The following is a 14,303-nucleotide window of genomic DNA, read 5'->3' as shown; positions in this document are numbered from 1 at the left end:
TGTCGTGGTTTATTTCATTTCCTATTCCAAATTAAAATCTGAAACGTGACTACACGTGTTAGGAAAATAGCAATATGTGGTATGTAACAGATTCGATTCCTGGGTAGAATCGGTGTGTACCTATAATAAATTCGATAGGATGTGTTACACACGTAGGTAACAAATTATTTATTGTAGAAGTAGTAAAAGTCTGTTGTTTAAAAAATTGTTCTAAGTGGAAATATGACTAAAGTACCAAGTAGCACAGCAATAAAGTATTTAAATATGTAAGTATTACCTAGCTATGTATGTACCTATATGCCAAGAAACATTATAAAAAAAAAATAGGGAAAACAATAATTAGGTAATATTTTTACTAACAAAAAATACCGATTCTGATAACAACACATAAATAAAAAATAATTTATTTGTAGGTAGATATAAGCAGTTACCTACTAAGAGATTTACCTAAAAAAATAATCGACAATATTGATAAATATTATTCACCTTTAGTTTTGGGGACAATTTTAAAAATAACACTTAGGTACCTACCTAGACTTTTTGAAGAGATTACAGAAAAGTTGCATTTAAGAGAGGTAGTGTCTAAATAAGTAGGTACAGGAGGTACCAGATACCTAAGGGGCCTTAGTACGATTTTGCTTAACGTTTAACGAGATCGAAAGGAGAGCGCGTTCGGTGCTAAGCAAACTCGTACTAAGGGTAGGTAAGGAGGTTCTCTGTTTGATCTGTATGTAATGTATGTTTGTGCGCAATTATCCCACGATTGGCCGAACCGATTTTGATGAGGTTTTCAGAAAAGTGTTTGTTACACTTAGGAGCAAGTTTTAGTATGTATATTTAACGACTTCAAAAAGATTCGGTTTTTTTAACATTGTTTACTGAAAGCATGTTTATCAACATGCTTGTAACAACCTGACTCATCCCAACTAAAGGAAAAAACATGGCTTCTTTTATATGCCTATTGAACATACATAACAAAAATATAGATAATTTTGTAGTGTAGGCATATTAATTGTGTATAGGCATATTAATAAAATTGATAATTGATAAGAATTTGTAAACATTACATTTCAGTGTATCTAGGGACTTTTAAAAACACAATACCATCAAAAACATCCTGTAAAAAAGCCCAAGACCCGCACCTCATCAGATTTCCTACCATAAAAAGTAATACCAAGTGGGTCACTTTATTTAGTCCCTACTTAAAGGACCTTTTCTGTCTTAAGTTATTATCATATCAATATTACATTTATTTTATGTTTTAAATAAAATAGATCGACTTGGCCATGTGATTCAAGAGTAAGATTCCTGGTCAATTAAAATTATAAATAAGAAAAATATTGCATGCCTTTACGTCCGCCCCCTAGGCCAAAAGCAGGCTAGGAAAGATAGTGGCAACTTGCACAGTGAGGCTCATGGGAGACGCACGTATCCTTAGGGATGTGCCGTAACAGGCGTTGCACCGTTGAGGCTCTGGAGCAGGTCTACTAAATGGACTGAGTGCCCCTTACAAGTGTTTAGGGTTGCCACCGTGATGGTTTTAGTGAGGTAAAAATCCCACGCTCCTTATTCTTTTATCCCTAAAAACCTACCTAAGCACTTTATAACGATTTCCCACCGTCATCAAAAAAGTCCAAGGGCCGGGGACGCTCCTGCATATTCTAAACTCCAAGGGCATCATATTTTTTTGTATTTAATTAAAGTCCCGCCATTCTGCGATCCATCTCCAAGTAGGGTTGCCAGATGACCGGAATTTCCGGGATTGTCCCTGAATATTGTGTGCTGTCCCGTGTACAGTAATTATTTTACTTTGAAAAATACTAGTATTTTCACAAAAATACAATACTATGGCTGCAAAAGTCAAACCAAACGTTCGTGAGTTGAGGGGCGAGAAAGGTGAGTTCTAGGTACCTAATCAATTCCTACTTTTACAGTTTAGTCTCGAATGGCACATCAAAACTTAGATTCTGTTTGTGGCCCTAGAAATGTCCAGGTAATGATCAGTCTGGATCTGGCAACCCTATCTCCAGCCCTTCTTAAAAGCACAAACATTATAATAATTAAAAGTATTACGCTATTTCTCACGTGACCTGATTACCGCGTGTCGGCGTGTGACGACAAGATGGTACATATTTTTCTAGCTGCCGATAACGATAACCCTTTATTACGAGTTACGAGACTTTTATCACTATTATTTAGTTTTAATAGGTATCAGTCTCTAGTACGCCGATAATTTCAATAGGAAAGTTCCTTAGAAACACATGGAATTTATCCTATCTATGGGCAATAAACCGTATTGCCCAGATGACAAATTTTTATTTGAATGCCCGTCATTTTGATTATTTTAAAACATTAGACACCTATTTTTTATTTTCTTTCGGAAACATAACAAATACTTTCGAAGATATAAGTACTACTGATTTGAAATATGGCGAGACGTCACTTCTAGGTACGTTTTATACGTAGAAATGACGTATTTGCTCCCACTCTCAAACTTTGATTCGTTTTATCTAAGAATTGTTATCTTTATTGACAAAATAAATAAATACGTGTGTAATATTTTTTCATTATCTAACTGTCAGATAGATTAAATAGATTTTTAATTGTCATACCTCGTCAGCATCCCTATTAGGTACTATGAAATTATGGATTTTGCACTAGTGTTGTACCTACTATAGAATGTATACTTCTGTCAAATCTCGCTTTTACTTAGTGAATGCATATACTAAGCGGAACCCTAAAAAATAATGATAAATATGTTTTATTAAAATAATGTGATAGTTACGTACATAATAATAATTGTGTCATGTTAAACAATTTCCCGTTGTGTCAATAAAACTCCAGCGAAGATTTTCATGGGCCACTAACATTATTATAAATACAAGATAAAATATCACGTTTAACGCAATCATAATAAAATGCTAGCCTACGTCTTGTTTTTTTAAACGGAATACGTATTTTACCAATTAGGTACATATGGGATTGTAGGTATACATGGTGGCATATCAAGCTATGCAGAACCAGTATAAATTGACCCCTGAAAGTGCAGATAGGTCATACAAAGCGAGATCATGATAAACTGGTTGATGTATAGGTATAGTGGTGTGTACCTACACATTTTTTTGTTTTTCTCGCAATTGCAGAAACATTTCAACATAATTTCGTTTGAGTAGATAATGCAGTTCGTGTTATTGAAGATAACAAAAAGAAATTGGAAAGTTTATTGAACTTTTTTGTTGTTTTGTTTTCGAAATGGCTCGTCTCGTCGCAACTTGGGAAAAACATTATAATCTGTCACACTACATAATGACTCCGTTTCGTTAATTGTTAATTAGAGACAAATTGGGGTCGTTCAAATATTACGTAAGTAGATTCATTACAATCACCCTATCCCCGTCCCCCTTGTCAACAAGAGTAAGCAATGGTCTTACCCCCTCTCCCATGCTTACATAAAAATATTTGTTAAATAAGTATTTTTTTTATTCCTGTTCTGAGTATGACAGCAAATTGTAAGTTATTCAATGTTACCAATTTATCCAGTACACAATTTATCATAAATATCGACATAGAAACCCCTATCTTTATCCTCTTATAAATGCAAAAGTGTGTTGGTTTGTTCGTTTGTTTGTTGTGAGGAATTGTAAGTCATACAATTATGATATTTTTATAACTTTTATTAAACCATAACTTACTAACTAAACATAATATTTACAAAACATTATTATTTACGGCGCTAATTGTTTGTTTTTTATAAAACTGAATCAATCAGCTGGACAATATTTAACATTTTTTTTATTTGTAAAACCCTACTTTAACTGGGAGACTTCTAGCCAGGTGTTAGTTTAAATGAACTTTTTGTGAACACAATAAATTGTTTTACAATTTCTATGTATTATAGAAAATATTTCGCAACGTTAGTTGATAAAGATTATTCTGAGTTGTTTAGAAAGAAATAATAACATATCTATAGACGCCTTTCAGTATCATCTCTAAAAGTAAAAGTTGGAAGCGGGCGACATGAGGCAACAGCGGACAACGTGTCATAGCGACGTTACTGTTTCTATGTATTGCTATGAAATTATCTACGTAGTTAGCAACGTGTCGTTGAGCGGCAGACGGCAGTGTCGCCCGACCGCGAATCACAGTACCACTGTCATAGTTTTTATAGCTAAAAATCATAACTGCAGCGACAGTTCATGATAACAATACAACATTTGTCTCCCTAGAATAAAGTAGGGCTTTATTTCGATTATATTTGAGTCTTAATTTATATGCAACATAAAACAAACCTTTTGGTCTTATTTCCAAAACATATGGATAAAAGAACTACCTACATATTAACTTTTAATTTAGTATTGGCAGTGCATATTTTTAGAATATTAGTGCTTATTGATTGTTGAATTATTTTAGCTCCGTATTGCTCTATCATGCCATAATTCTTCTATCATGACTAAAAGTGAACCTGAACCAGTAGGATAAAAGTCAAGTACATCAAGGTATTCTAAAACTTTCATTTTTTAACTAATCATGAAATTCTAGAATTTGAGCCTAGCGTATGACGATCGATGGGACCTAGTCCACCACAGAAAGAGCCCAGTACGGCTAATGCCAGACCCGAAGCTGTGGACTACCTAGCGGGTTACCAGGACTCTGGATCGAAGAACAGGAGTAGGAATGGGGTGGTTTATGGTCAGTAAGGGTCTGACACTCCCTCTAGCCTCACCCAAGACGGGAGAGGTAGTTGGATGATTTCCATCCAAAAAAAGCGTATGGCGTTTGGCTTGCCTCTTTAAAAGAGACTTACAATGGAACCTCTAACAAAACTGCTAATAAGTGGATATTGTGTTTAATATGAGACCCATTGTCTTCTTGGATTACAAAGCGTGATGTTATGTATGTTTAAGGTTCAAAATCCAATGAAAAAATCTAGTTAGAGCACCTTGATGTACTTGTACCTTTACACCTCGTTATCCAAAACTTGGCCAGTACACAAGGCATGAAGATCATACAATTTGAATACGCAATTTCTAAATATTGTCTACTTCGAAACAGTCTTTCAAAACGCTACAATAGTCCTTCCATTTCTTTCATAAATTGCATATAAGCATCGTCCTTGCTCGGTAGTTGTTTTGGCATATCCGCCTGCCGTTGGATGGTTCCAGATTTGAGTCCCGGCTTAGCCTTTTTGTCTTCCCTTTTGACTCGTAACGCTGAAGGCACGAATCTCGTGACGTCCGCTGACAAATTCCTTATTTGTGGTTTGGCACTGATTGTGGCTCCTGAAAACAATATTTGTAACGTGTGATTAAAGGTACTAAAGGATATTGAAGGTAGATTTTATTAATGTAACCTGTTGTTAACCATAAGCACATAAATTTTGTAAGGGTTTTGCCTTCCATGCCATGTCTGCCTTCACGTTAAACTGAAATAGAATTAGTTGATTCCGTTTTGTTTAGATTTACAGCCAAATTGTATTTACCTTATATAGATAATAGATTATAATTTGCAAAGTTATAATGACCAGTAAATCGTAAGGTAAATTTGGCAATTTTGTTGTTCTTATACAGGCTGCTAAAAATTTCCATTTTTTGATGTTATATCCTTCGGATTATTAGATTTTTGCAGTATATAATGTCTTAACATTTTTAATTACAGTGAGGGATTAGCATTGCTTTGCTATAACTGTTAGTTACATCAGTCAATTCAAGTAGTAATTTGAAATAGCACCAACCTTGCTGAGCATCCTTCTTGGTGATGAGTTGCGGCGCGGCGGAGAGTACAGACAGCTGTGGATGCGGTTTGGGCGGCGGCGGCGGGACCAGCGGCCGCAGCAGGCGGGGCGGCGCGCCCGGCGGCGGACCCGGGGGGCGGAGCATGCCGCGCAGACCGGGGGACCTAGAAAGGGACCGAGTTTTGAGTATGCACTTTACTTTCCTACTTATACTATGTACTTAGTTTTAAGATGTTAAAAATTTAGTTATAGTTATAATTATTATTTATACCCTGTACGCTATAACAAGGTGCGGCTGACAGATGTCTGTATGACGCTGACGTCTCTCTTTAGGGATGGACATTAGAAAAATCTTTTTTTATCGCTATCGATACTCGCAGCATACATTTAATTCTCTTGAATTTTTTTATTAAATGTGTGTGTTATTTATTTGTGCAGTGTAACTACGTGTATATACTTGTCAAAATAAATATTTTATGACCGAGCCCTGAGGTGTTTCAGAGTTTCAGTTTTACAGAACCGTAAAGAATATAAGTGTATATTAGTTTGTATATGTTACTAAAGCAACCACGATCTTTCAGATTAAGTACCACCACGCATTATCAAAGGCGCCGGAAATGTCTACTATATATTTGTGCTCAGATAAAGTCACTGTGGTTCGGGCAGAGAGAGCCGCGTCTACAGTAGATTTACCCACATAATTAAAGGTTTTTTAAGAGTGATAATTGAACGACGCATGATTTTCGTTTTATATTCTACAAAAACATCGACTACCTATCCATCGTAGCAGTACATCCCATCACTAAACACGACTATGGATTTACGTTATACGCATAACACTTTACTTTATTTTTGATTTCATTAGATTTTATTTAAAGACTAGAACATTCCGGTTGGATTTAATTTAATTAACTACACTTCCGAATGATATAACATAATACGAATGTGATACAGTTAAAATACTAAGGCATAATTTTTAAATCGCAGCAACTTTCAAGAGTGATACGAAACGTTACTGAATCTGTCAGCCGCACCTTGTTACGGCGCATAGGGTATAGTTAATATGATTTATTTATTAATTAGTATAGATGTCATTGGTTACAAACATGTAAACGTTTTAAGATATAGTTTTCTGAACACAGCAAAGTTACGATACTCCTTACAAGATTAAAGTACACACATAATACATACCAAGATCTAAACACATCAGAAACATAAATCATTAAAATGAAATTAAGGTACAATAGGTTGGTAGCGTAATAGCACAGCTTACTCTGAACTCACTCAATCAAACACCGTTCTAAGTGGAGATTGTATCACAAGAACAACACTAAACTGTGATGCCCGACATCATATCCACGACCGCTTTGTCAAGAGCGTGCAATTAAGAAGAATCGATATCTTACCTGCAGGTGGACCTGGTGGGCCCGGAGGCACTACAAACTCTAATCTAAACTCACTCAGCTAAACATTGTGCTCGCGGTGGAGATTGTAATTGTGATTGCAAGAACAACACTAAAATGTGATGAAAGGTATCATGTCCACGACTACTTTGTCAAGAGCGTACTATTAAGATGAATCGATATCTTATTATTAGAACTTATAACGGGATATTTACCATGTTTATTCATTTTAGCGAGTTTCCGATATTTCGGCACTGTTGCAAGCGCCATGATCACGGATGAACTGAGTTCCCGTTCGTGAGAGTTCCCGTTATAAGTTCTAATAATAGTGTTAGTGACCATGTCAGTTTAAAAACTTAAATCGATATCTTACCTGCAGGTGGTCCTGGTGGGCCCGGAGGGGGTCCAGGCGGGCCGGGCGGTGGTCCGGGGGGAACTAGACGCATCGGGGGGGCTAGTGGGGCGCGGAGAGGCGGCGGACGGAGACCTGGAAATGTACAAGGTTATTTAGTGGTCGGAGCGGAGTTTTTGAGGGATTCTGAGGTTTGGAGTCGAATACTATATTATTTGAGTTTTCTATTAAATAAATTGTCAATAATAGCGCGGGTGCAGGAAATATTTTTAGCAATATATTCCCGCTTATATTATACTCTGATCCTCCTTTACATTCTGATAGGACAGGTACAAAATATAATAAAACATAATATTTTTCGGAGTGCGTTTAAGTGAGACAATGAGAGTAATATTAAACTTTAGTATAAAGGCAATAATGATACTTAACGCCTGCTTCACTAAGTCTGGAAATTTGAATTAAGATCGTAATTTTTAAAACATTATCTGTCACATAAGTTTATCGGGTACTTATATGAAGGTGGTGAAACAGGCGCTAAATGTAAGTATGATCCTTACCAGGCGGTAACAGTGGCGGCGGCATCTGCCGCAGCTCGGCGCCGGGCGGCTCGAGCGTGAAGTCGGGCGGGCCGGCGTGGGCCGCGTGCGGCGGGCCCTCCGTGTCCGAGTCCGAGTCACTGTCGCGCCCGCCGCCCGTACGCTTCAGGGCGCTTAGTCTGGGGACGAAAATACGTAGGTTATAAATATTAGTCTGGAATAACATGTAGGCTACTTTTTACCCTTTTTTAAATTATGGAAGAAAATCTTCAAAAGGCGACTAACTTTTTAGACTAGGAAGTGTGGGATTTTTACCTCACTAAAGCCACTCTCAGCACCTATAATGGGGCACCAAGTCCTCTAATTAGACCGAATAGGCTAATTAGGCTACTTTTTACCTACGAAAAGCGGGCGATAACGATAGCAGAACCTTATATTTTATAACAGGTTTACAATGAACATAACCTTTATTCTAGTCTGGTATAGTATGAACGTTCAGAGGATTTGTTCCAAATATTTTTTTTTGATCTCTAAGTAGGCATTGTCGCCTAAAAATACGTCTTATAGTTATAAAATAAGTGTTTATTTTTGCAAATAGACTAAAAAATAGCACTTTTAAGATCAACATTTTAAACTAAATTAGATGAAGCCAGCTACTGATACACATAACAATATTAGCTATCACAGGTTTTAAAACAATATTTCTGTAAACCATCACTATTTATGATAACTATGCAACCAAATCCGATCCAACGTTAACAAACAATAAGTTTTGAACAAAACTCACCTAGCATTAAGATCAGCAGCTCTATCCCGTTCCCTCTTTCTGTGTACCTCTTCCATCTCCTTCATGAAGTCGTCAATGTTTTGTCCGGAGAGTGCCAACATGCGTTGTTGTAGGGAGGTGGGTTTGGGCGCTTGTGTCGCGGCCGCGGCTGCAGGCGTTACTGGGTCCTCGTCCACTGCCTCGCCGTCAATGTTCTCTGGTATAGGTGGTTTCATCACTTGGACCTTTGGTAGTGGTGCCTGGAATTTTGTGAGTTGTTTGTTAGGTATTGGAGTGTGGAAGTGTTTTAGCGTGAAGGCAAGAATGCTGTGAGTTATGAGTTATATTTGTTTTGCATAGACAATTGCCATATGAATATCCAACAAGGTACTGTTGGTAAAGCTATAACAAAATTGACTTAAACTTTAAATTCATTAATTATTTACCACTTCAATCCATAGAATAAAAAACTCTCAGTATGTCATAAAAGGGATCATAATTGCCCACTAATTACTAAATGTGCAATGGTGTAGAAAACTCAGTTGTCCATTCATAAGTAGGTATTGTACATTTCTTTCACATTTTTTTTATAATATGTTAAATTTATAACATTTTTTATTATACACTAGAATTTTCTCCTGTATCTAGGGTGCGTTTATAAACATACAAGTTCACATACAAAGAACACCCAAACCCATAACAATAATTTGTAAATCACACAAAAACTTGCTCCTTGCAGATACCGAACACCACACACATTGCGTGGTTGTCCAGCCACCGCACCAACCGTGGACTCAAAATTTATATAAATTATATTAAAAAAGATAAATGGTACTTACACATTCACCAGGAGGTCCTTCATCAGGCATATCAGAGAACCTTAGAACCTTGTTATTAGGAACAGCGGGTGGAGGGGGGGCAGCGGCCTTGTCTTTCTTGTTGATCTTCTCCAGCACCAGGATCTCGAAGTCACACGGCGGGCCTGGAGGCACGCCGGGCGGCTCTAGGCCGACTGGCTTCTCCTACAACATTTGTTTACTATGTTAATCGTAATATTTTTGTGATGTTCTTAGCAGATGTAAGAACTTTGTTTAAAGCTAACAAATGATTTATGGCCTTGCCATAGAGAAATATTATAATTTTCTTTATGGAGATGGATCACCTGGATGGATGATGGTAAGCAATCGCCGCCACCCATGGACACCCGAAACATCAGAGGCATTATAAGTGTTTGTGCCGGCCGTTGGAGGTTAGGAATTAAAGGGTTTTTAAGTAATCAGGGATTGGGAAGATTGGAAATAGGGGTAATTGGGCCTCCGTAGGTAAACCTCACTCACACACTCACGTATGTTTTCTCTAGGGCCGTGGTATCACTCTGGCCCATTCGTGCCGAAACATAGCTCTCCCATATTTAAATGTTTAGTCCGACTTTAAATATTAATAATCATTGACAATTGATTTTTGGAGTATCCTGTATTACGACAACGATTGCATGTTTTGGTATTTAAACTATGAACTTACTTTGTACGCCGAATCCTTTTTCAATATAGGTTTAACAGCGGCTGGAAGCACCGCGTCCGCTGGTAGCGGTATTTGTGAAGGTACATTGCTAAATATTAAGTTGTCTGGGACCTGCAAATAAAATATACTTCTACAAAATCTATAGGTAAGATAGCGGATTTATATTTAGTAATAAATCACGAACAAAATCATGGCTTACATTATTAGTACATCGATGATTATAAAAAATAATACTAGAAACATTGTCTAGCAAAGGAGGAACCAGATATAATTAAGATATACTTAATTTTTTACATTACACAAATACCTAATAAGAAAAAATACTTAACATTTATCGTAAAATCGGCTTTAAATAAACTCCTAATTAAAATTCAAAAGCAATCCATAGAACGCAATTCTCGTTCCACTATCTTGTATCAATACAAATAAATGCATGTTCACGGTGTTTTACTATAAAAGCCAGGATTTATCAAAGCCATTATTATCTGTTGATAAACATGATTATTGAACTTGAATCTTCCAATGACTAAACACTTTTTACGTAGAGTGACAATGTCAAAAGCACTTACTGCCGCACTCAGAGACATTTAATGATTACTTAAACTATTCCTTAGTAGCAATTTTGTATCGAAAACCATTTCTAAGGACTGGTTTAAGTAACTATTAAATGACTCTGAGTACGGAGGTTAAATATGTTTGTTTTTTGAACTAAGAATATTAGGGCGTATTCACACAGGAGACAGACAATACGAATATTCACGGCGTTATAAAAATGCTTATGTGAATAAGTATGAGCTACGATTAGTTAAAGTTTGAAAAATATCCAGTGTGAATACGGCCTAATGTTGAGTTATTTTTTAAACGGTATTTAGGTACTTATGTAAACAGCATGATATTATTTAAAGTCGTGTGCATTCTCTCAATATTTGGACACTACTTATGTCATATCTAATTTTAAGCCAGTAGAATTTATTAGCTCAATTTTTATTGCTGCATAATTATTTAATTTCTTAATTTAGATTCGCCAGACTGTATGCACTAGATTAAAGAACAGCAATTAACTGGTTTGTGACACCTTTTTGGGTACTCTATATCATTTTATTTTTTTTATACTCACTTGTAATGTTGGCAATGGGATATCATCTACTTGGACTGACTGTGCATGCTTCACAGACTCGTAGTAAGATATTAAATGTGCTCTCCTTTTCTCATACTCCATTTCTTGACGCTTCAGGTCTACCCATTTTTCTGGATCATCTTTGTCCTGGAATGTAACATTGAAATTATAGTAACAAGAGTATAAAGTATAGTGAACAGTCAAATCTTTATAAATTATCAAAAATAAATACCTAAAAATCCAATTAAATCCTTAATACATTATATAATAAAAATACTTGGATTTGATAATTATTTATTTAGCTATACTTTATAGTATAAATATTAATTACAAGTCGGTTACGCCATGTTGTGAAATATTATGCAATAGACCTGTTTGCCAACATTTGCAAAAACAAAGTTATTTTAATACGCAGTATACATGAATTAGAAGAATATTCCCTCGAGAACATGATATCAAAAGTCTATTTTTTTTAAAACTTTACGTAAAATTGTATCTATGTAATACTATCTTAATTAACAAATTGTATAAAGTTGAACCATTAAGCTAACTTTTTGGTATGCAAAATAGAAATAACATGTGGGTTTAACCATTATAGGTAAGATTTGTAACAAAAAGTACTCAATTAATATTATATGTGTATCACTTAGCGCTTGTTTCACCAGCTTCATATAAGTGCCTGATAAACTTATGGGATAAGTAGGGCATACAAATTACTTTCTTAATTCAAAGTTATCAGATACAAAGCGGCTATCCAGACATTGCGAAACAAATATTTGGTATTATAAATGTGATTTTGTTAAATTAATTATTATGTTATCGGCTTACTCACGTAGTATTTTGACGAGGAACTCGACTAGTTTCAAGCCATGCTAGAGGCTCATATGATTTTGTTAGTTTGAATGTTTATCTGTCAACCACATTGAAACTACTCAACGGATGTCAATGAAATTTGGTATATAGACAGCGTATGAGCTGATTTGGGTGATAGGATACTTTTTATCCCACGGGAACGAGGGAAAAGCCGCTGACAGAAGCTAGTTAAGTCATAATAATGAAGTCTATAATTATTTATTGATAGATATAATCCAATCTATCCAACCATAACCATTTAAAAGAATACTATACTTACATACATCTTGAGAACTCTATCAAATGTTTCTCGCAATTTCTTTCTTTTCTCTTTTAACACTTTTTCATTCAAAGGTGACGGTTGCAACACATTGTATTCTAAAAGAAACAAAACAATTTGCATATTAATAAAATATAATAAAGTTAGCATTAAATATGACAATAAATAATTATATCTCTTCAGCCTCTTTAACAATACTAATATTGTCAATTCCACAATTGCAGTTGAGAAGATTTCACAATAATCACTCTCCTATAATATTCTTAATACATATTAAATATATTAAAAACATAATTTCAGAATAACTATTTGTGTTTGTAAACTCGGGAACAAAGCCCATGTTCATGTCATCGGTAAGGACACCAGAGAATGATCAAAAATAATTCAATGTCCAAAATTGTTTAAAGGTTAATTAAGTAAACATAATAACTTATCCGCTATACTCAGAGTCAGTTAACCCAGTTGTCTTTAGTCATTGTTTTCAGAACAAAATCGACACTAAGGAATAGTTTAAGTAATTGTTGTGTAATGTCTCTGGAGTGCAGCAGATAAAGTAAAAACTTTAATAAACCTATTAAATGAATATTATCTGCATGCATGATTATCCGTGTTTTTGTTATAATATGTGGATATGATAAGTAGGTAAACGGACAAAGAAATTGCTTAATGACGGCATCAAAGAAGTAACAAATGTATCCTTTAAAACTGTTCAAACAACTTACCCATTTCATCAATTTTCTGCAGCTCCTCTAAGATCTGTGTCGGATCTTTCATCTTAAGTACAGCTGCCCTCACCATCTGTCTCTGCCGCTTGTTCTTTTTTAATTCCTTTTTCCTCGCCTCTTTTCCTAATTATTAAAAAAATAAAAACTTTTAGTGCCATTTATTTTATTTTAATCAGAGTTTTAAGAAGACTAGTAAATCCTACTTATTTCACAAACAGTTGTTAATCAACAATAACCGTTTAAAAATGTAATAAAAAATAATTCTGACAATAACTTCTTCCGATTAAGATTTACCAACAATTTATTGTATGGAGCTTTATAGTAGGACTGATACCTGATTATTATCATAATTGCTAATATACTTTAGGGTCAATATTGCATACACAGTTATTTGAATAAAAGTAGATGCAGGATTTTCTGTACAATACATAGAAACTGATCGATTGATTTTTGTTTTATTTATAGATTGTTATGTAGGTATGTATGTATTGTAGACTTTACACTTTATATCAATTTCAACCAATAAGGTCGGAAACTAAATAAACCTGTATTTCTAAAAAAAATATACGAAAATATAACCAATACTTACTTGCTTGATCCGTGGGATTCATATATTTACCACTTTTAGTGGTATTTATTGATCGGCGCCCCATCTTGGCTGTTGTTATTTACCTATAAACTAAATAAAATAATATTGCTTTACATAAAGTTATTATTGAACAAATGAAATTGTTTAAAAATACAACGCAAACGAGAACGAGTCAGTCAAACGCTTTGTCGATATTTTTGACATAACAGATATCTGGGTTACCATACATTAGAAAGTAAAGTATCTCCCAGATATTAAAAATCAGTTCCCATTATCCACAAAATTCTGTGTATTTATGGCATCATATTATGTTTTCGTTTTAACTGGATTAATAATATAATTGTATAAAATAAAATTCAACGTTTAATCTAAGTATAAGATAATAAAAACAAATATAAGATCTATAAAAAACTGTACGACATTTTTAATTA

At 34.9% G+C, this 14,303-nt stretch overlaps 1 protein-coding gene across 1 annotated transcript; it reads right to left on the bottom strand.

Moving 5' to 3' along the window:
• Window positions 1-4,877: 4,877 nt before the first annotated feature.
• LOC118272806 (WW domain-binding protein 11) lies at window positions 4,878-14,084 on the bottom strand. Its single transcript, XM_050708007.1, has 12 exons — window positions 13,873-14,084; window positions 13,281-13,406; window positions 12,559-12,656; window positions 11,427-11,573; window positions 10,310-10,420; window positions 9,628-9,810; window positions 8,810-9,048; window positions 8,044-8,201; window positions 7,512-7,621; window positions 6,003-6,010; window positions 5,732-5,895; window positions 4,878-5,279 (listed from the first exon to the last, which is right to left on the bottom strand). The coding sequence occupies exons 1-12, from the start codon at window positions 13,934-13,936 to the stop codon at window positions 5,065-5,067; spliced, it is 1,623 nt and encodes a 540-aa protein (XP_050563964.1). The 5' UTR covers window positions 13,937-14,084; the 3' UTR covers window positions 4,878-5,064.
• Window positions 14,085-14,303: the final 219 nt, after the last annotated feature.

Source organism: Spodoptera frugiperda, chromosome 4 (genome assembly GCF_023101765.2).
Source record: "Spodoptera frugiperda isolate SF20-4 chromosome 4, AGI-APGP_CSIRO_Sfru_2.0, whole genome shotgun sequence".
Classification (NCBI taxonomy): domain Eukaryota; kingdom Metazoa; phylum Arthropoda; class Insecta; order Lepidoptera; family Noctuidae; genus Spodoptera; species Spodoptera frugiperda.
The sequence above is the reverse complement of the archived record's forward strand: the minus strand, read 5'-3'. Positions and strand labels throughout refer to the sequence as shown.